General features: G+C 38.4%; 1 protein-coding gene across 1 annotated transcript in view; it reads left to right on the top strand.

The window, feature by feature from the left end:
- The window catches only part of MRPL3 (mitochondrial ribosomal protein L3), a 29,312-nt gene extending 5,667 nt beyond the window's left edge, over positions 1–23,645 (top strand). Inside the window, exons 5-10 of the mRNA XM_072330157.1 lie at positions 316–415; positions 1,695–1,755; positions 9,423–9,531; positions 11,010–11,087; positions 12,293–12,370; positions 20,941–23,645. Of these exons, the coding sequence (XP_072186258.1) occupies positions 316–415; positions 1,695–1,755; positions 9,423–9,531; positions 11,010–11,087; positions 12,293–12,370; positions 20,941–21,090 (576 nt within the window). The 3' untranslated portion in view covers positions 21,091–23,645. The remainder of the gene's footprint in view (positions 1–315; positions 416–1,694; positions 1,756–9,422; positions 9,532–11,009; positions 11,088–12,292; positions 12,371–20,940) is intronic.
- Positions 23,646–23,940: the final 295 nt, after the last annotated feature.

The following is a 23,940-nucleotide window of genomic DNA, read 5'->3' as shown; positions in this document are numbered from 1 at the left end:
AATCATTATTTACAATTTAAATTATTATTTAAATTATCACAGAACATTTTGAAATGAGTTGAAATCATGTAAAAGCACTGATACATTTTATATGTGCTCTGAAAGATTGGTTTCCTCCTCGTGATCGTAGAAATCTTCCTTTACCTCTTGTTCGTGCAATGCAGCTCTGGGCTAACTACTCAAATAACGATGACAGTGCAGTATGATCTCTGTCTGAGTGCTGTTGGCCATCTCTAGTCACTTTCTATGCTCCAAGTATTTTAAGATGAGTATTTTAAGATCACTTTTTTTTTTAATGGCTGCTGTTTGTTACAGAAATCAGAGGCTGAAATGGAAATTTTTAGAGAAGCCGGAGTACCACGGAAGCAGAAAGTTACAACATTTAATGTGACAGATGATGCCATAATTAAACCAGGTAATCTTTTTGATCGGCTGACTTAGATGCAGTCATTGAGTGTCCGCCATTTCTTGTAGATCTAAACCAACTTAAAGAGTGTGTTGTATTTTTGTTTTCCACGGAATTTTGCCAACTATTGAGGAATGCTTCTTTCACTGTCATTGAGCACAAACAAACTTGTTTTGCATCTTTATTTGCTTCTAGGGAAGTTTTTATCAAGGGATATTTAAGACAGCACGGTAACTGGTAAAAATCAAGCCTGGCATGAAGAGGAAATCTAGAGTAATTAATGGAAGCCAGTGCTTGATATATAGCAGAATTTCAGGTTTTCAATACATTGATTTTTACTGAAGTCAATATGAGTGTATTTTTACATCCTTTGTGTACCTCATCTTATATCAGTTGCTTGCTGCTGACAGACATGTTAGCTGAGGTCTGTAAGGGTCATAAAATAGCATTATTTAATGTGAGGATTTTAGTTCTTGAGATATAAGGGAGGTTTGCATCATTAATACAGACTCGAAAACCACACAACATTTGATGTGGACGTGATGTGATTAAAATTTCATTTATTTAATTGACTTAAAACAGAGTGGAAGCTCTGCTAAAACTGCAGCTCTGCGGGTCTTCAGATTAAAGTTCATTTATAGTAAACGAAGTTATCAATTCTTTTTGTCTTTTAAATGGTACTTATAAGAGAATATTGCATTTGGACAAAAGAAAAAAGCTGAAGGTAAATCTACAATTAAAATTTTAACTTCGATCAAGTGGATGATTACACTTGATTAAGTGATGTCATTACCTGCAGTAGCACTATTCCTTTCTAAAAGGTTGTGTATAGGTAATTCCCAAGTGGGTGTTCTTCTGTTGCAGTCTTTGGTTTAGAAACACTGAGTCCAGACTCGGTGAGGAGAAAATGCAAAGCTTTTAACCCCCCCTACTTTGTGAGGTGCTCATTGTTACAAGGGGAGCATGCCAAGCTTGTTTATTGTAAGTGTCTTAACTAATTCTGTACTTTGGGCTTTTTTTGGTGTCTCAAATACAGCATTTTTAAGTACAGCCACCACCCTTCCTTCCTAGTCATCTGAAATGGGGCTAGCAACTGAGAAATGGGCTTAAGTAGCAAGTAGAAAGTGCCTATTTCAGTCACTGAGGTTGATAAAGAAGGACAAATAATACATGGATAAAAAACAGAACGCTCTTTCCTGTAACTGTAGTCAAATGTGGATGGCAATGACAGGTACCAGTTTCAGTGTTTTGGCACTTGGCTCCAAACAGTCTCTCCTCTTCTTTGCAGGTACTCCTCTGTATGCTGCTCACTTCCGACCGGGGCAGTTTGTGGATGTTACTGCAAAAACGTACGTTCCCAGTGTTCTCATGTATGCTTTATCTTTCTAACGGCCTGGTTGAATTCTTTGTTCTTCTGTTTTGGCTTGAATTTACAGCTCAGCAAAAGCTGAAATAGAGTTGCAATGGGCAACTACTCTGCCATTGTGTCAGAAATATTGGATTATCTTTCTCCTCTGAGGCCTCTGAATTTTGACGTGGTTTGTAAACAGAAAAAAACTCAACCATTAGGGCTGTGGTTCTGCAGGTGCTGTCTGTAACAAGTGTGATGAGTGCTGAAGGGCTTGACACAGCCCAAGAAGAGCTGCTCACCAGCTCAGTACGGGCCTGGAGGTTGACAGTGCAGCCTGTGTGGTATGTGTGAGTGGGAGGAAGTAAGTACCAAGTGGCCTCAACTCTCAGCAAAGCTGCCTAATTTTGATTTGGTGAGGCAATGCAAAGAGATCAATCACATTGAGAGAAAGAAGAGCAAGAAGATAGTGAGTACATTTAGCTGGACAGCAGAACTGTCAAGTTGGTGGATTGTTTTCTCTCATATTCCAGCTCATCTCCTCTGCCAGCAACCGCTAACATCTTTTTACTTTAACGTGGGAGGAATGATTTCCTCTCAGACCACAGTGAATGCCAAATTAGGATTGATGTGGTAGGGGGTGTCAAAAAGAGTATCTGGCATCTTGCCCCGGGGACTAGTCATGCTTCATCTGTTGTGTACACGATTGCCACTGCTCTAGAGAAATGACAACCATCTTCGTGCATTGCTGAAGTGTTTTTGTTGCATTGTGCCACCAAGATAATGTTTTCTATTTGATGTTTAATTTTTTGTGCAACGGAGATAACATCAAACTGGCATTGTTTGAAGTGGCGTCCATTGTAATTGTCTCACATACATATTAGAAATGTCTGAAGCTACTCACAGGGATTTGCATATTTTGGGGGAAATGGACTGTTTCAACATGGCAGAATAGTCAGCTCTCATATGGCTTAACTGAATACACCTATAAGGGCACCTTTTTCAGAGCAGGGAATCAAGGAGTTTGCTGGAATTAGCATTTTTCTATGTCAGATTTGCTTATGTAAACTTGCACCTGGTGCATTATTAATTCAGCTCCTAAACTGTGTTCAGTGAGCAGCGGGTGGGAGACAATGGCTTGTTTGTAAAGCAAAGTACTTGCATAATCGGCAATAGGAGCATTCCATGCATGCAGAGTGCATGTCACACTTGGTTAATGCAGAAGAGCTTCATTTTCGTGGAGGTATTTCCAAGTGCTTAGGAAGTCTTCTTGGCACCTTAGGAGAATACTGGTAAGCAGCCTCAGAGTACTGATTTCTATCTCACTGTGCACATTTGAACTTGTGAGCCACCTCAGAACAGACGGTGTTCCAGCCTGTGTTCGGTGAATCCATCTCATCTTTTTAGTCAGTATTTTTCATCTATTTGAGTGATCCAGCTTTGGAAATTAACTGTTTGTACCACTGAACCACTGATTCTGGCAGCACGTCATCCTGATGTATGGGTACCCAGTATAAAGGGAGGAGAAAAAATTCTTAAACTTGAAGAAGGTATCAGGGTTTCCTTTATTATGTTTTTTCTGTTGGTATGATTCCCTAATTGTGCCAGTCTTTCTATTTCTGATATTTTTTTGAGCCTCCTTCTGTGCCATTCTCTCATTCTGACTTTTAGTTTAATTAATTAATAGTTACTCTTCTGGAACTCTGCATTATATTACCTTGATTCTAGGGAAATAAATTATTTGAGTATAATCCAGTTTTTATTTAGATCTTTCACTTTGTTTCGTGTAACATCATCCAGTGTTTGTTAGTCCCATTCTTGGATGGGTTTTGTTTTCATTTTTCAGGATACTGTATCCCTCATTCTCTGCTACTGTACATACAAGGAATACAGAATTCACAATGCCACAAAAATATGCAAGAAATGCTTTGACGATTAGTAAACAAATTAGCCTGGGAATGATTACAGCACTGGTCTCTAGCATTTGGGCTGTACTTTGGGATAGAGATGAGAATATACTTTTTAGACTTGTGTGAGAATCACACTAGGGGATGCATCTTCTCCTTTCTGTAGAAGAAGGGAATCTTTGAAGGTTTGGTCCATAGGCTAAAATTAGTCTTTACACTGTAGACTTTCATTTTCAGAGGTGATGTAGGCACTTGGAGGTCTGAAGCCATATTGGCAGTTACATAAGAATATTGTGCTGAGTCACAGCAGGATGCAACTTCCATTTCCCTGATTCAAACAGTTACGGATTTAAAAGCCAATAATTGCTGCCACTGCTAGTACAGTTTTTAGAAATACTTTTTTTACATTAACACGTACCTCATATATTTGAGATTGTCAGGATGCTGTTTTTTTAATTTGATAAAGGAATGAAGCGTGCAATGCCGGGAGTCATGCAGATAATCCTAGTAATGCTACTTTTCATAGCATTATTACTTGTATTTTAAAAAAAAAAGAGAATGTGTCACCCCAATAAGGAGAGAATATAGTGGGATATATAAGCAGTGTTTAAATGTTTACCAACTGCTAATCATCCAGATGAGCACAGCGTCCCTTTGTATACTTCCTTCTGACAAGATGAAAATCAGGAATGGGGTCCTTAAACACGAGTCAGGTTTTTGTTTGTTTTTATTTAGTTCTCTATCACATGTTAAACAAACTGCTGGTATTATGCTTTGGAAAAGACTTGGTTGGTATCTTGATTCGATTTGATTACCAAAATGTAGGGTAGGTTCTTTGTTTGTTTGTCTGTTTCGTTGGGGATATCTGCTTTTAAACTTTCCTTGGAAATTTCATCTTTTGAAATGTTTTGATTCATTTGTATCTCTGAAGAAGAACGCTCACAGCAACAAGAAGGCTCAGCTAGGGATGGAGGGAGTTTGTTTTTATACAAAGTCTCTTAATTTGCTCAGCAGTGTGAGTAGCTTTTAAAACGCTGACAGTAGGCAGTGTGTCTGGGAGCTGTCAGTCTTGTTAGTGCTGAATTTTTTCCTTAGTACTCGTCAGCAATTTAAAACCTGGCCCTTACATTTCATAGTTGTTTTAAAGTAGGCATGTCTTTTGCTTCAGAGGTATGTCTCAAAAATGCATATTATTGAGAACTGTATTTGAGAGGGGAGTAAACCTCACAATTCCTGTGGGCTGTTAGTTGTTTTTAGCACTAATATTCTTTAAATTACATAGCGCAATCCAGAAATGATTCTGTTAAGGACTGTACTTTTTAGATGTGTTTGAGCTGGCATAGCCGCCCAAAGAGGAGTTGGTGCTTGCTTCTACACAGCTCCTCCAGCTTGCTGCCTCCATGTGGTGCATGAAGGAGAAGTGCTGCGTGATATATCTGTTTTTCACTGGTCAGGCTTTCAACTGGACTGGTTACATTCCCCAGCTTGCTCCTCAGTGTGGTACGAAGATGTCCAAAACATGAGGTGTGAGGAGGTGGGACCAGGCCTTGAACTGTTAACCTGAGTGCTGGATGGAGCATGAGTTGGAATAGATTTTTTTTCTGCCGCTATATCATCTTTCACATGAATGTTTTCTGAAACTAATGAAACATCAGAAATTTTGTCACTACAAAGAAAAAGCCAAAGGCGATTATTTTTTTAATGTGCAAGTGGTGACTTCTTGCATGGTTAGTGGCTTTATTTAAGCTTTGTAGGCTAACAGCATCATCTGAATCTAAAAGTATTCTCTGTAGTTGTCTGAAATTATTTGACTGAATAGTTGGAGTCCTTTTCCTCTACAGTATCTAAATAATTTTTCTTTAAATCAGCGTGGTTTAATTGCAGTGCCTTATTTTGGTAGCTTTCAGATGAATGTTGGGTCATTAGTTATTCGCATTTTGCTTCTATCAGACCTAGAAACTGAGGTTTTGTAAGAACTGTGCGGTTGAATTGAACAGCTGCTTTCCAGCAGGTGAGGCTAGAAAAACTGTGTCTAATTTATTTCTAGCTGTACAGAGCAGTTATTTTCATTTCATTTAATGTTCATGTAAGTTTTGCGTATGCATGATTGTTGCCTGTGGTTCCTTTATGGGACCCAAGCAATCATGCTTCAATGGAGCTAAGTAAAGTAAGTGACTATATTCAGTGTATTTCAAAAGAGTACATACTTGATGTACTATCAAGCCTAATGAAGATAGGTCTGATGCATACTTGTTCTGATATTGTTTTAGTCCTTGATTCAAGCCAAGACAGCAGGTAGTGTCTTATCAAGGAATCTCAATGATATAAATAAGGTGAGAAATGTTGTAAATTAATGTAAGGTCTTGATAATCATCTCTGAGATACCGCACATGTAACTTGATTCTTTCAGAGTAGAATCTAGATGTTAACTGTGCTTGAAATACGGGTCAAGATTAAGGTCCCGCTTTGCAAAACCATAATGTTTTTGTAAATATCTTAAGTTAGCAGAACTATACTAGATTTTTGAGATACACCTTTTCTTATACATTTGAGTTTATTTAAAAATTGGAATTCTATGTTTGCATTTAAGGATTACATAGAAAAAATTTTTGAAGCATTCTTAGATGAAGTGGTGATGTAGATCATCAGAAGAGGAGTAACTGGGATAGTTAACGTTTCATTGGTATCTTTTATGGGTAATCCTATTGTATTTCATATGTGGTAACTGTATGCTATCAACTTGTGATTTTGGACTAGCTTACGCTAAGAAATACTTGGTGGAAATGAAGTCACAAGACTTATTAACAAAGGGTGTAGTGCTCTCATGCTGGAATTTTCTGTTTCATTCACTTTAGGAAAATATCACTTTTGGTTTGGTAATATTTTTTTGCATGTGACTGGTGACACTTGCTATATTCATTCACACTTAGTAAATTTTAAAATGGGTGAAGAGTGCAACGAAGCAATCTGAAATTAATTGGTGATACTAAGAGCTGACAGCTAGCATCTGTTCGGAAGCTGACAACAATGTATTGCAAATAATTGTTCTTTTGGGGCAGAATTCAGATAGTTAAAAGCAACTGTAGACTGGTATAAATCTCTGATTTTTCAGCATAGTTTCTTGGACACATGCCTCTTAAATTCTTTTCCTTGCTTTTATAAGATAAGTACTAGTTTCAAAACCACTTTGCATTTCATATAATTGGAAGGATGCAAGATCTTTGCACTACAGGTATATTTTTGTGATGAAAAGATTATTCATAGTATTTATTCTTTGCATATAGTAGAGAAATCACCACTCGAGAACAGATCACAGATTCATCAACATGGACTCTGGTTGCAAATATGATATTTTTCTAGAGTGATCAAGGAATATCGACTAAGCTAGTAAATGCCTGTTTGAACAGTCCTCCTTTTTAGTTGGGTTTAAATAGACCCTAGCAGTTCCTTATTGAATGTTAGACTTTATTTGGTTTAGGTAATCCTGTGGCTTTTATTCTGTCTCCAGCTTTTTTTCAGAAATAAAGATAAGACTGGGAAGACCTATATGCTATATAATCTATAATTATAATCTATATAATTGCTTTTCATCTTGACATGTGCTTAAAGAACGTTATATACAGCTTATTCTTTCTTAACAAAAAAAATAATGTGAAACTCCAGAGTGAAACAAAACTAGAGTTCCTTCTTACTAAATTGTTTATTAAAAACTACCTTATTTCATTTATGTAATTTATAAAACTGTTTTGAATCATAATGATGATTGAGGGTCATGTTGAGTGGAAAGCTAAAGTTAGAAAATTATAAGATCAAGTGAGTTTTTAAGTAATTCAGTGACCTTCAGCCAATTTTTAACACAGGAGAAGTGAAACTATTCTGTAAGGAATGATTGAATAAACATGAAAATAAAGCACGTTGGTAGTTAGTAAAGCTTTAAATGTTAGAGCAAATTACAATCTCACAACTGAGATCTCTTTCTTGACGTTTATTAGAGTATTTCAGGTATTGATGTCTGTTTTCATATTCCAGATCAACAGATACCTGAGAAATGTAAGGTTTACCAGTATACTCTTTTTCCAGTCTGCCCAGAATTTCTATGCATTTTCTTAAGGTTTTGCTGTTATCAGCTGAATGTGTGAAGAGCTGAAAGGAAGGCTAATAGTAGATAAGCATGGTCTATTGCATCATTATATAAATCATTAAACTCTAAGAACTCTTGTGGTATCTTACTGCTCTTGATGAAATAAATACTTTCTCAAAAGTCACCTCTTAGAAATATTAAGTATTTCTAGCAGGATTGCATTTTGATATTTTACTGGAAAGTACAGAATACAGGGCTCAAAATTGTTGATTCCTTAAAAGTGATCTGAATGAAATGAAATAGTAAAGTGGTTCGTGACTTCAGGGATTTTGCTTCTTGGTTGAAGTTGACAGTAGTGTTTTCTTTTGAAATAGTGCTTTAGATGGTTCTGTGTTTTTTCTGTGAATTGCAAGAATGTTTCTGCAGCTAAAGAATTAATCGTGGCCCACAGAATGCTCTCTCTGGTAAGTGCACAGCTGTTGTGTCGTGCACTTGTACTTGGCTTTGGAGAGTTCACTAATTCCATCTTCCAGTAGAGATGCCAGAAGCAGTTTACTTGGAAAGCATGGCTATAATAGTTTGAAAGGAAAAAATTGCTGTAGGCAAGAAGACCACCGGACAAAGAAGCATTCAAGTGGAAGAGGAGAGAATATCCTTTTGGAAATACTGATGTTTTCAGCATTTGTCTATTTTTCTCTTCACTTCCATAATTAGGGGAGGATGACAAAGTGTTGTCTATAGGTACAACATGGAGTATGCGTGATCATTCCCAGTTTTATTTTCCTGTGTTTGGCTGGAAGGTTCTGATGCTGCAACTAACAGGACTGTGGCACTGCAAAGTGCATTAGCGGAGAAAGGATTTCTGTAAATTGGATCATCTTGTTATAAAAATTAAATGATTGGGATGGCCACAAACCCTGTGGACAGACTTTTCCTTTTGGAAACTGACAATGTGGGTATAAACACACACCGTAATCTGCTTTTCTTTTCTGTAACAGTGAGACAGATTTTCCTGTTGAGTCTCTCCTTGCAGTAAACAGAACGCCAGAGCCAGTAGTTATATTTGCCTCAAATATTGAGGCACTGAAGATGCATTTATTTGTTACTTTGTTTTAGAGCTTGTTTGTCAGATGAGTTCAGATCGGATGCATTAAATGCTTTTACTACAGACTGTGTAGTGAAAACAAGCTGTATTCAAGAGATTAACCTGTTGTAGGTGGGAGAAGAAATGTTCCTTGGCTTATTTTGATGATAGTCCAAGCAGTCATATTCTCCCTCTCTTGACACTGCCTTTCATTAAGCTGTGGTATATTTTGTTATACAGCTACTTTTGCCTTGGGGTTTTTGTTTTTAGGGTGTCAAATGTTGATATTGGTTAAAATTTTATCATAATACCATGTACAGTCTCAGCAGGGAACGTTGTAGATCATTGTAGTGTGACTCTTTCATCATCCTTCTTACTCCCTAAAGCAACCCTGAAGTATTGTACTAGTCTATGTTCACTGTAGATTACAGATATATTTAAAATATTTTCTTGTATCTGCCAAGCTTTGCTGAAGGTAAAAAAAACAAAAACAACATTTATAAAATGTTTATGAGCCTGACTGAAAGTATTTTTTGTTGCTGGAAACTTTACTGTAAGTCTAACCTGGGCTCGTTTCTTTATTGTCTTCTTTACAGAATCGGTAAAGGATTTCAAGGTGTCATGAAGAGGTGGGGATTTAAAGGCCAGCCTGCCAGCCACGGCCAAACTAAAACCCACAGACGTCCTGGAGCAATATCGACCAATGTAAGGGTTCTTATGCCTTCTCACTTTCTGTTGTAAACATTCTCCTGTACATTTAGAACTACTGGCTAGAAATGATTTATCTGCTCTGTGGTAGCAGAGAGCCCCTGCTTTTCCAAATGAGATTTAGAAACCTATATAATGAACAGTATCTAAGTATGAGTATACTGTACGGTTGGGAGGTAGCTGAGCACATTGTGGTATCTTGTGCTATAGCTGAGAGAAATGGTCCTAAAACTTCACAGAGAATTCGAAAAATCATTTCTGTGTTAGAGAAGATTTTACTCCTTGTTTTATGCTGCAGATATTGTGCTGTGCACTGCAGAAATAGATGGCTGTACTGTGGAACCCCCAATTGCTTTTAGTTGTACTGGTTTGTGGAGCTGCTTAATGAGGTCTTTCATCCCAGAAGCGTTTCCTTGGCTTTATAGCATTTTTAAGCAGACTATGAAATACTTTCAAGTTTAAAACTGTAAGCAGTATTACTTTAAAAATTCTTTGGAACAGATACATTTTAAATTCTGTCCCTGTAACATTTGGACAACATTTAGGCTGAGCTAAGAGGACTTTCTGCAAGCCAGCTTTGCTGCAGAATTAAAACCAACAGAGTCACAATACTGAGCCTGAATTGTTTGTCAATTTCCAGTCTACTGCTGACCACCTCGGGTATTTTTGTAATCCTGCCCTTTGTTGGACAAAATTACGTTCTAGAGCTTTATTGCAGTTGATTTCCTGAAATCAAGACCTTCCTAGAAGTTGAATAAATAAGGACAATTAATTATTAATACGATGTAACAGGAGCTGATGTAAAACCCTGGAAAATTCTATAGAACTGAAAATTATTTAAGTTATTATTTAAGTCAGTTCTTCAAGCAAAAGCGGGGTACAGAAATAAAGCAACAGCAAGAAGTGTCGTTTTAGATTCTTTTCTGAAAAAAATACACGCTTTAAAAAACCCACTGTACTTAGCTATAAAACTCATGGATTGGGTGAAGAGGGAAGTTAAATTTTATCTTAACTGTGGCAACCTTCTAAGGCAGGATTGCTCTGGAGCATTACTGGCATCCACAGGTATTTTAATAGCAATGTTTCCCAGTTGCTTTTGGCTATGATATAGGTGAGAGTGGTGTGATGACAGCAGCTTCAAAGCACTGTACCTTTTCTTCTTTTTCACTAAACAAATATATAGAATGAGTGAATACTGTGTCTGAATTATAACAATTGTATATTAAGCAAAGCTGGAATCCTTTTGCGGTTACAGCAGTATTATTTATAGTGGTTTTTTTGGTTGAGGTCAACTATTTCAGAAAACACACAAAGTAATACTTAGCATCCAGCAAGTAAGGATTAGCATTTTAAGTGCTTATCAATATTACATGTTTTCAATGTTGTAAATACCAGCCTATTTCCCTTGCTGCTACTCTGAAGTTTCTAGGAATACCTCTTGCAATTATGTAATTTTGAGGTCTGTTTTTATCTAGAAAGTTTCCAGAGTTTTCCCTGGAAAGAAAATGCCTGGTAAAATGGGTAACATCTATAGGACATCTTGTGGATTAAAGGTAAGTCTGACTGTACTATAATGTGAATAAGGTGGTTGCATTGCCAAGCAAATGTATTTAGCTATATGTCACAGTGTACTGTCTGCCATTTATGCTAGCAGTAAGTTTGTTTAAAAGGCAATAGCAGCAAACGTGTGCTCCTGGGTTTTTTTTGTCTTACAGAGATGTCTGAATTTCATTTACATGTATATGGTCCTTGGGGACTGTGATTTCAGATGATTCTTTCACAGCTCTTGTTTTGCACTGTGTCTTCAGACCTCTGCCTTTGCAGTAGAAATAGCATCAGGCTTCTGGTGACCTTCAGTGAATATTTTCATGTCTATTCCATTTGTTCAAATTCTGATACACCTACTGTTCTCTGTCTGCCAGCAACCTCTGCGGTTTGCACAAAAAGCATATTAGCCTCTAGGCTGCGACAAAGTGAGCTGCTGCCTTCTAACTAAAACTAATGATTCATAACTGGAAACACGCTTGTTCAGTTGAGCACTTTGTGGAATTTAGAAACTGACAAATGGTTGCAATAACGTTCGCATGAACATATTTGTCTTCATTTGTCACACAGGAGTTTTACAACAGCTCTTACTGTTAGGGGGGGAAAAGAGACTTGGGAGTTTCAGTTGGGCTGCCTTTACCTGCCTGACTGTAAGCCTCTTAAAACTGTTTAACAGACTCCTGCATTAGAAGGCTGTGCACTCCAACTTCATTTAGAGATGCTCTCATAGAATCATAGAATCATAGAATTACTCAGATTGGAAAAGACCTTGAAGATCATCAAGTCCAACTACAGTAGCCTATCTCCAACAACAAACCTCTGCTAAATCATATCCCTGAGTACCACATCCAAACGGCTCTTAAACACATACAGGGATGGCGATTCAACCACCTCCCTGGGGAGCCCATTCCAGTACCTAACCACCCTTTCTGTAAAGAAGTTCTTCCTAATATCCAACCTAAACTTGCCCTGGTGCAACTTGAGGCCATTTCCCCTCGTCCTGTCACATGTCACGAGTGAGAAGAGACCTGCCCCACTCTCACTGTAGTGAGAGCATATGCAAATAGCATATGACTGAATGTTGTGGCACATGAAGGTCTCTGCAGACTGTTCTTCCTCAGAATACCACCTCCAGTTTGTGCTTTGCTCAGCTACCATTTGTAAAGCAGGAATAAAAGGAGTTCAGAAATGTTGTGGTTTCTTTGTCTCCTAGGTATGGAGGATCAACACGAAACATGATATTATTTATGTACACGGCTCTGTTCCAGGTCACACGAATTGTCTGGTGAAGGTATGTGAGCTAGTTTCAACTTTCTGGTGTTAGTGGCTGCTGAGCTCTCTTCTGTTCTCTTATTAAAACAGGAAAGAAAAAAAAAAGGAAGCATGTTTGAATGCAGTCATCATTTCTTTAGAGTTCAGTCTTGTACTATTGAATTAAAGCAAGTAGGATCAGCTCTCTGAAACTGGTTAATAGGAGCAGTGGATGGCTGCTTAAAAAGTTCATTCTTAGGTTTGCAGTAGGGCTGTGTATCCGTGTAGGATGTGATAAGCAAGCAGTTACTGGAATTCTGCAGTAAGTGTCTCAGGGCTAGGTGCATCCTCTTCTCATCTGAGGCAATAGTGTGTTAGAGAGATCTCCAAATGTTATTTAGGGGCTGTTTTCGTGAACAGAATACAGAAATGCAGCAAGCACTGCCTTAAAAATTATTCAAGGCATTCACATACACGGCAGCACTCAGCTTTCTAAGAAGTAACTGAGACAGGTTGAGTTCTCAATAACAATATGAGTTCCCTTTGCAATCAGTGTAAACGTATCTGTGACACCTTCCAGAATTAATTGTTAATTGCAGATTTTATGGAGAGCAATTTAAGATTGTTTAAGAGAAACTGAAACAGTGAGAAGTCTGTTTTTACAATGTAAATAATTTACATCAAAGCAAGGCAAACACTTTTGAAGGTTACTTTTTTTTTTTTTCCAAAATAGATTTCTCTTCCTGTTAAGTATATTCCACACATTTGCAAACAGATTCCTTGTAAGTTGTTTCTTTTCCAGCTTCACATGTTGATATCAGATATCTTTAGTAATGTTGGTTGTGAAGATCATCAGATACACAGGTATATGTACAACAAATACAGTTTAAAATCCTCTGTAAGGATTAAGTACTGTAAGGATTTAAATGGTCTTCCTTTAAGTGATCTCTTGAGAAGCTACAGAGTTCACAGAATCACAGAATTGTAGGGGTTGGAAGGGACCTCCAGAGATCATCGAGTCCAACCCCCCTGCCAAAGCAGGCTCCCTACACCACGTCGCACAGGTAGGCGTCCAGGTGGGTCTTGAATATCTCCAGAGAAGGAGACTCCACCACCTCCCTGGGCAGCCTGTTCCAGTGCTCCGTCACCCTCACCGTAAAGACGTTCTTGCGCACATTCGTGCGGAACTTCCTATGCTGAAGTTTCAGCCCATTGCCCCTAGTCCTGTCCCCACACACTACTGAAAACAGACCAGTTTCACCACTATGGCTCTCACACTTCAGGTATTGAACAAGTTTATTATTTTCCTAGACTATTTTTACCATGAACATTCAGTTTCTGGTGTGTGTTGCCTGGTTGTGGAGCAGAAGTCCACATTGGCTGGGCATTAGGTACAGTAGAGCTAGCTTCAGTATAGGTGTTCTACAGCAAAACGAAGGGGGTTTTTTGTGTTTGTTTCCTTGGAAAGCAGGCCCTTTTTCTGAGCGAGGCATGTATGAATTGCTTTGATTGTCATATGTGCTCCAGGCCTGGATAATGACATTACACATTTCTCCCCTAAGATTTTGAAGATAAAATGGGCAAACACATTAAGGAGAATAAGTTTTCCAGGGCAACTTTTCTGCAAAATCCCTGTGCATTACATAGGTGATGTAGAATTGAGGCTATACTTTTATTGGCTTTTCACTGGTTTATCAGAATGAATGACCTGGTCTTCAACTGTGTTCTAAGTATGTTTGTTCAGCCTGAGGCTTGAAACTGATAGATAGCTTTACATTAGCCTGAGGCTTAATTAAGTGTAAATTTGTTGTCAGATCATATTTTTAAATCATGTATGTGTATGAGCAATGTAATGTAGCTGAAAAAACAATTAACTTTTGATGCCCTGTCCTTATTACTTGATCTTAATAGTACTCTGAAGCAAGGACTAATTGTTGCAAAAAGATGTGCATCCTCATAATGCTGTTAAAATCCATCCAAACTTAAATGGTCCAGTGGCAAATGAGTGTACCCATCTCAGATCTCTTACCTGCAAGATCTGTTTTATGAAGCCATTGAGACTTTGAATACAGTTCTTATTTGTACTAAAGACTTTTATTCTAACTAGACTTAGTAGGTTCTTCGTTTTTCAGGCTTAAGTAAGTTAAGAAAAGAAACACTTATTAAACATCTGTAATATAAACTTTTTCAAGCAAACTTTGTGTTTGCTTTAACACATTTTTATGTATGCCAAGAAGCTCTCATTAAAATTAAAGCTACCTTGTTGATCAGGCACTACGCATTTCTGTTTGGAGAAGAACTTGCTGGAAATGTGCTTTCTTTCATGATGAATCTCTTCCACCTTCTTGTTTCAACTTCAGTTTTTCTTTGCTAAGACATTACTCTTGCTTAGGCTGGAATATATCCCCTTTACCAGCCCGGCTTTTCTGTTTTTGTTCTGAAAGCAGTCCTGCTGTTAGCTTACAAAAAAATGCTTGAGGCAGCAGTACTGCCATTTTCAACAAACTTGTTGACAGGAGACCGCTGGGCCAAGCCATCTGAGCACATCCAGTAAACAACTGTGTTGACATCTGTAATGTGAAGAGGATAATGGACTTTGATTGTCAGGGCAGTCTGCTGCATTAATAGCTAAGTGCTTGCCATTTCTAGTTGCAGCTTCTGTTCAGCTCACTCACCATAGATAATGATCGGAACTTTATCCTAATATCAAAAGTAAAGATGGCTTCATAGTTTTTTTCAAGTGATTTCCACGTTATTAACTATTATTGCCATAAAAGATGAGGAAGAGGCTGAGGTACTCAATGCCCAATTCAATCTGTCTTTAATGGTCTGAACAGTTATTCTCAGGGTACTCAGCCCCCTGAGGGGATGGGGGAAAAATAATTCCCCCAGTAATTCAGAATGAAACAGCAGCCTCCTGCTCCAACTAGACTATTACAAGACTATGGGGCTGGATGAGGCCCACCCATGGGTGCCAAGGGAACTGGCAGAGGTGCTCACCTCTGTTCTGGGCCCCTCACTGCAAGAAGGACATTGAGGAACTTGGCCAAAATGCTACAAACTCAGACATTCATGTTTTTTTTATTTTTAAATCTGTTTTGAGATGAAGGTACAGTACTCATTTGTGGTGGGGTTTAGTTTGTTTTGAGCATTCCTTCTGTGTTAGTTGTTTGCTTTGTTTACATACGGACTTTCTTTACATTGATGCAAAGCTATTTGTAGCTGAGGAGAGAAATCATAGGATGTTAGCTTTCATTGTAACTGTTAGTTGGACTAAATACCTGTCTGTAATTAGGTAGGACTAACATCTAGGGGACGTGAAACCGTCTGTCTTTGAGCTCAAGAAGTGGAATGTCACATAATACTCTGTGTGCATCAAAGAGGAAAGCATTTTTTGTTCAGTATCCACTTTTTGTTGCTTGGTAACCATTAAAATCACGGTGCACCTTAAAGTATATATTTATTTTATGTTACATATTTTTGGAAACTTAGTGCATCAGCAGATGGAGATGAAGCACTTCGATTTTTTTCAAGTGCAAAAGGTGCAGAATATGAGGATCAGTGGATTCCTGGTTTAATTAACGTAGTTTTCATTTGATATTGCATGCTGAACCATGAAGTTAAAGAACTGACACAAGTAATGTTTCTAGCCAACTGGAAAAGCAATCAACAAAGCTTACTTCAGCATGGGTTTCCTTCTCAATGACAAGGTCTAATAAAGTTAAGAAAAAATAACAGCGCTGTAGTGCGTGTGGAATATTTTGTTCATAGTGTGGTGTTGCAGAATGAGCATTAGTACATTACTGCGTTGTGCCTACTGATAACCTACCTCAGGTAATAGCTGTTAGTCTTGCTGTATCTTCTTAGGTTATAGGACCTAGAGCTAACTACTGTGGTACAGATCCTCTGGGGGAAATAAAGCTAATAGACTTAGTTGAGTCAGGTTGGTTTCTTTTGATTGGTTCATTGGTTGGGTTTGCTGGTTGCTTGGTTTTGTTTTACTGGAAGCTAACAGTGCTTGATTGGATTTTTTTTCTCCCATGTACATTAGCAGAAAGTTCTCTATTCCCTTGTTCAAGAGAAAAGCTTAAGACTAATCTCTTTATTAACTGTCTGCTTTTCTAACAGAGGGGATGTTGTAATAGTGTATGTTATAGTAGTGAATGCTATAGTTCAGATTTTATGATGTATTATATGTTACCAATTTTTAAGACACTTAGTTTTCTTTGTATGTTCAGTGCCAATCACTATGTTGATTTTTGCAAGGTAGAATTAAACTTGAAGCATATCATTGCTTTAGTGTAGTACTGCGTTTGAGCTAAGAAACAACTTCTCAGTCTTCCCCTAATGCTTCTTACATTTTTCTCTTTAACAGAAGTCTGTAGAAGTTTGTATCCTACTTATTTTGCATCTCACTTGCCAGTATTGCTGACACCCAAGTTGGGTGTGCTGTGCTCAAATTGAGGAGCTGTAGGAACAGTGTCATTCCTCTTTCACCTTCCCTATCCTGGACCATGATAGATTGGTGTGGGGATTTTGTGTAAGGCCAAATGAGGCAGGTCAGAAATGGTTATAGTTCTTGAAATGTGTTTTCTCCTCTAACTGTGAAAATAGTATAGAGGCTGAGCTAGGTAACTTATGACACCTGAGGAGATTACTTCTAATGTTCTGTATATTGAAACACGTTTTCCTGTCTGGCAAACAGTTTGCATTCTTGGCTGTGGTTGCTGTCACGGCCTGAAGCCCTGTTAAACTGCCAGTGTGAGTTGTGACTTCAGCATCAAGTTTTAATGCCTGCTTAAGACCATATTACTTCATGTTGATAGGCTGCTGAATTTGTGCTTGTTTATACTACCCATTCTGCTGACTCTGTATGGGACGTGCATATCTGCAGTTTAAGTGTCTGTAAGCTCCATTACTGTTATAAAGATACAGTGACAAAATCACGACCAAGTCCAATTTCAACTTTCTCTAGAGCTTTTCTCAATAAGAAAAAAAAAGAGCATAAAATATACTGCAGTGCATTTTATGCTACTATGTATTTTACCTACCTGTAGAATAGGATATACAATAATATGCAATAGAATATACAGTACCATTAACAGTATTTAAGCAAACCAAGTGGTTATGTTATTTTGAGTTATAGAGTGAATGCTTATATGGATCATAATAGCTATTTGGACACTGAGTACAGCTCCATCTGTGAGTAAAAGCTAGATCCACTCAATTTTAATAACGGGGCACTAACACTTACCCAGATATCATGGGATTCCCAGTTTTCCCCATTCTTTCCCCCTTATTGTTTCTTACCCAGAGGAAGAGAGCAGAAAGAGATCAGTACTATCGCTCATGAATGCATTGGATTTATGTAGCCTGAAAGCCTGTAGAAGAGTGCTTCTTAAAGGTTTAATGATGACACACCTAAGGTTTTGAATCGTAGATGTTATTTTGTAGGGCCTGCAGGCAGTTATGAGAGAGGTTTGTATGTTAATTGTTTGTAAATGATAGCAAATCTGTTGGAGCCTACTGCCTTTTTGTAAGAGATTACCAGAGCAATTGCTTATACAGCAGTTTCAGTGCAGAATGTAGAAAATATCGTGTGGGCTCTGTGGAGGAAGGAGGTGAAATGTTACTTGATACACATTTGGACTCTTTGTTATAAAGCATTGTTTTGCAGTGGGGTTGTGACTCTGAGGAATAAGGTGAAAGATGTGCTATTATTTTTCCCTTTATTAGTGCTGCTCTCAGAACATTACATGGCTAACTGGAAAAGCTGAGCTGGGTCACTTAAAAGACAGTATTTACAGAAACAAATGTAACTGCTGATACATTCTGTTTAGCTTCCTCATATTGTTGTGAAATAATCGTGCAGAAATCCAAGCTATTATGCACAGAAAATCTGACATGCTGCATTATTCATAAACACAAAGCAAGTCATCCAGTAATTCTGTAGAGAATATAGATAAAAACTGTACCGTGTTCCAAGATGCTAATTGGAATTTTCAGGTGTAAAGTGAATTTGAATTACTCTTTTGATAAGAATAATAATACCTTCCGAAGAACTTGTGGAAGTTGGAAGAGAGAAAGAGGGACATTGATTCAGTCTGATATTGATGCTTTAATATGATGCTTCAGGATATTTCACCTAATGCTTTACTTGCACTTGAAAGCAGTGGACGTAGGAAAAGATGAAAAAGGAGCAGCATTTTTTGCCGGTCTAAAAACACGCTGTATCAGTTACAGCAATCAAAATACAGAGCAGATTGGAAGAAAAGAATTTTAATGCCAGCCGTGGTTCAAGCTTCTGGGATCTGTCAAGATTCTGATGAGTTTAGAAGGGGTAAAATGAAATATTACTGTACGATGGTCTGCTGAAAATATCCCGTAAGAATCTTAAGACTTGAAGTATTCTCTTTATCACAAAAAAGCCACTATCTGCCACTTGACATCAATACGTAAAATACACAGCATTGAGGTTGAACAGAGATCTTACATTTATGTAGGTAAACTGATGTAGGACAAAGATTAGAACGTTTTGTTTACCTTCAGTTAAGAACAGACATCTTACTCTTCTGATTTGCTTCAAGAAAAAAGGAACAAGTGAAAAACAAACATTTAAATTCCTTTCGCTTTTTAGGTGTCCAACACAACCTCTGATGACCTCACCTGTCTCTAACACCATGTATCTATTTTGTAATGAGAATAATCCAAAATAGCAAAAGAATAGACATGGAAAGTACTCTAATAAGATGCAGCAGAAGTAAATAGGGTATCAGAAATAATTATTTTTATCTTCCTAATAAACCATAATAGTTGTAGAGACTATGTATATTTTTGCTGCCTTCGGGAGAGAGGTAGCAAAGAAGCCTTGTGATGTGCTGTGGCATTACGGAGGAGGAGAGGGAAGGGTAAGGGAAAAATAGTAACTGGATAAGATACTGAAAGGTGTTTATATCGTAAAAGAAATAGCAGCAGCATATTGAATGGGAAAGATGACTTCTTGGCTGCAGCAGTTCAGATGTGGGGTTGTGTTTCCTATGAACTCTGTAGATGGAACTGTTGCCACAAAGGTCTTCGGGCTTTGACCTCCACCTGTTTTATTGCATGTGGGTGTGAACTCCTGTCTGCCCCAGGTACTTCAGTAGTCGTGTTTGGCAGCAAATAGGTGGTGTCTGGTAAAAGAGGAATGATCTAAGTAGGCATCCTAACCAACACAGTGCATTAAGCCTTTCTTCCCCTTATTCTCAGCAAAATATTTTCTTCTGTTTATCAAACCCACACTTAGAAAACTGTTGGAACTTCGTTGGGCAAAAAAAAATAATAAATAGCAGTTTTCCAGGAGCTGAAGTTTTAAGTCAGACCTTTTGCGCATTTCATCTGCAGGAATCCTCGTGGACTTTGGCTACGGCTCAAGTAATAGCTGATATGAATCTGGTAAATACGAGGCTGTCAAAACAGAGCTGTCAGCAGGCATAAAATTGTTTTATTTAATTTCTGCTGTAAATCACAGTTCTCTTATTTGAAGCTGTTTCCAGCCAAATAAGAACAAGCTTCCTGCTCTTAAGCCCACCGAAGAAAAAAGAGATGGGGATGAGCAGGGGAAAGAGCTTATCTTCACTATGCTAAAATTTAATCTTGTTGTACCTTTCTTTAATCCAATTGAATTTAGTGCCTGAAAAGAGATTATTGCAGCTCCAGGAGGAAGAGCGTATGTAATGATACAGAAGTGGAGCATTTTATTATAAATGAAATTTCATTATTTGAAAGTTTGTAGTTCTTTTTTCTTCAGAGATACCGCTCCTCTATCTTCCACCGCAGACGAGCTGCCTTCTGCTGATAATTCTAACTACTAATTTTCTTCAGAGATGGGAGTTTTTTGGGGTTAGGTTTTAAACCTTTTCTCCACATACGGAGGTCAGTAAAGGGAAGGGATTTCTGTTTGGCACTGCAGTTCGTGAAAACTAACTTTCTTAAGGGCTCCTGTTCCACAAACACAGGAACTGATTCTTAGGGGAAGAGGTCTACATAGTTAATCTGCAGTCACTGAGCAGCTCTGCAGTAGCCAGAGGGAGCACTTCCAGCACACATGTGTATCTGTGCAAAATCAGCTGCCGGAACTGCATCGTAAATACAAAAGCACGTCTTGGCTGTTGAAGAGGGCGATTACACTGCATCATATAACTTGCTATGTCATGTAGGAAAGCTGTGTGGGATATAACACAGTTCAACAAGTCCTGCTTACCTTCACTTAACATTAATAACCTTTTAAAATACCAAATAATGAATTCACAAGAGTGGGTATTGATTCTGTCAGTTTGGTACAAGTGATAGTAAATTCTCCTTTGGTTTTGTTTTGCTTTGTTTGCTTTGCTGTGGTGGCGAGGCTGTGTTTTCTACTTGTGCTTTTTTTAACTCATCAGTGACTAGGTTATAAGTTGATATTAAAAATAACTGGTGATTGTATACAGAATCCTTCAGATAAGCAAGTATAATGTGAATGCTGCTGTTTCTGTTTACTTGTGCTAGATGATTTCCTTTATTTCTTGTGCCTTGCTGTCTGAAAGTCTTCCGTAAGATTTATTAACCTTCGTTTTCCTCCCGTGCTTTTAGGTCAGAGATACAAAACTGCGTAGTCACAAAGACTGCAATAAAAACCCTCCTTTCCCCACGTTTTTTGCTGATGGAGATGAAAAGCTCCCAGAAGACTTGTATGACGAGGACATGTTCCAGTTCACAGATCCGTCGGTCACATATGCGTAATGTTTTTGACACCTTTGAAAACGCCGAATTTTGTTATTATCATGAACTTTGCAATGCTGTATGAAAGTAAACCAAATGAATTGCAATCCGACCAACTGACCCCGGACATTTCATATATTGCTGTTTTGGTCAGGTAAAAACTTGGTGACTATTGATAGATCAGCAGGTGAGTGTGAGGGGCAGGTTGCAAAGCTTATCACCTGTTTGTCTTCGGTGATCCTTTGTCCTGTGCCACAGACTGTGAAACCTTATAGATTGCTGGAAACTGTTGAAGATGGCTTTAGTTTGATCTTCTGAATACTACCAAACTCTGTGTTTGTCCTCTGTGAAACTAATCTGGCCAACTCTGATCAGTCAAAAAAAAACCACTTTCAGATGTGCTTTAGCATCTGAGGGGGAGAATAAATCAGATGCAAATCCAATTTAGTAAAGAACAGCTCTGAATAAAAAGGGAAAGTACGTCTATCTGTAGCAGCATTGGGCTTGTTTCATTTCCTTCCTTTCAACAGAGCTCTTTCCTTTCACATTAACATTGTTCTGCGTTGAATTGCAGATATCCAACAAATTTCCTATAAGAGGAATCATGTCAACTACTGTCTGTCTCTTCAAGCAGCACTGACAGTGTGTATGGCAAGGAGATATTCAGGTGGGAAATGCTCTGTAACAAAGAATCACTAAGACTGCAGAGGCCACCTGTTGGCCACCTTCACTGGCAGCTTTTCCACAGAGGCTCCCTTGCATGTTCTCCGGAGTCACATCAATGTATCATCTATGGTTGTCTCCGCCTTGGATTCTTGTGGTGTTACAGGAGAGCTTTCATAAAACAGGCCAAATGTGAAGGATTTCTCTTTATGCTAATGATCATTTTTCCACCTTTTAATAGTGGACTTTTGTACACTCCTTTTATTCTTCATGTGATTTTCTAAGTCTGGTCTTCTGGACGCTGTAAATTGTAGTAGCCCTACAGTAGTTAAAGAATTTACATCTCTTGAGCTACTATTAATATTTTAGTAGTCTGTTCTTTTCTGTCTGTTCACCTTTGTAGCTTCATCGCAAGATGTCACATACCTTAAAGAAAATCCTTACAGATACCAATTTAAAAGGGATGTTCTTGTCTGTATGCAATCTCTGTCAGTCCCTGAGGTTATTTTGGATTTTTTTGTAATAGCTTGAAGAAATCCCATGCTAACTTAAAAGAAGCTTTATATAGCTACAGCACTGAAGTAGTCTGAGAGAGATCATTGGAGACCACGGTAAGAAAATGTGATGAGGTAAATATCTACATTGTGGCCTATTCTCTTAGTTGGATTCAGGCAAATTTAAAATCAAATATCTGATTGAATCAGCATGGTGAATAACAGCACTGCCCTTCTGCTTCTCCTTCTCTTTGGTAGCGTTCGCTCTGCGAGTGCAGGCATCTCACAGCACATGCAATGCAATAACCCATACACTGTAGCAAACAAGCAGCAGTATGCGGTGTTTTGGCTGCAGTGCTAGCAGTGAGTGCAGTCTGTCACATGTACAGGATAGCTGCCATTTCCTGAAGAGATGTTCATCCATCTCCTGATAATGCAGCAGAGTTTAGAACTTGCAGCATTTCAATACTTGCTGTCAAACACACATAGATCAGGACATTTCCAATTGCCTAGCTTGTGTCCTGCACTGGTTTACAAGGTAATTCTGGTGCACGCAACCCTGTATCATTTCATGTCTGTATGGAAACAGCATAGCAAGCATAGGAGAGCAGTATGTATTGTGCAGGACACTGTTGGGCTGGACTTGCACTGCTGCTTCTAGAGGCAGGTGATGAGGAGCTACTTGCACGGGGTGGGAGTCAAAGCCCTGGAGCTACTCCTGGGAGCTGCTTAGTAAGTCTCCAGGGTGTCATTCAGTTGGAATGTAATTACTTCTTGTTTATTGGTTTGTTTTTCCTTATAATGGCCCTGGACTGTCAGTGTAGGAGATCGTGACGCAGAGATATGCTTTCTCCTACTTCTCCTAGTTCTGCACTGTCAGGAAATGTACTCAGGCAGTTGCAGAATCACAAAATAAAGACTCTTTGTCCATATTACCTGTAGACTATTAAAGAAGGAGCAGAACATGTCACAAAGAAAAAAAGACCATGAGTTTTTAAGATGGTGACTGTGAGTAGATCTACTGACTCCTCTACTTTCTTGCCATCTTAGTAGGAAGCCTGCTGTGCAGCAACTCTTCAATATCCTGGCAAAACAATCCTATACACCAGTGTGCACCTTGGGGATTCAGCTGTGCCCAGGCCGAGGGACAAAGGCAGACTGCAAGCATTTATTTCATCCTTAGCCTGTTTTCTGTACCCATTTGTGACCAAAAGGACTGTTGGTTTAGTGCCAAGCCTCATGTCCAGGAGCACGTTGCTACTGCTTGTTGGGGTGGGAGGAGGGGGAGGGGAAGGGGGATGCTTTTAGCATCATTGACACTGCTTTGGAGGAGTCTATAGGGTTAAGCATCAGCTGTATCCATGACTGTGTGGCATGACTGCTTTGAAAAATAAATACTCTTGATTAATAACCCCTCTCGATGGTTCTGTAACAGTACATGAATAAACAGTGGCAAGCATACAATATAAGCTGAAGGTAAAAAGACAGCAGGAAGGGGAAATCAAAACACTCGTCTATCACTTGACAACATAATTGCAGCCATTGGTGATAAACAAGGAGCGTTTATTTCACTCAAATCCATACTTCTAAATACGATTGCTCTGTCATTATGTGAGACTGATAAACATTTTCCTTTGTTACTTTTACTTGATGTGGAAAAATGTGGTTTGTTCTGCTAGCATTTAACACACACTATGCTAGCAAGATGAAGCGA

This window comes from Excalfactoria chinensis, chromosome 2, assembly GCF_039878825.1.
Source record: "Excalfactoria chinensis isolate bCotChi1 chromosome 2, bCotChi1.hap2, whole genome shotgun sequence".
NCBI classification, from domain to species: Eukaryota; Metazoa; Chordata; class Aves; order Galliformes; family Phasianidae; genus Excalfactoria; species Excalfactoria chinensis.
The sequence above is the reverse complement of the archived record's forward strand: the minus strand, read 5'-3'. Positions and strand labels throughout refer to the sequence as shown.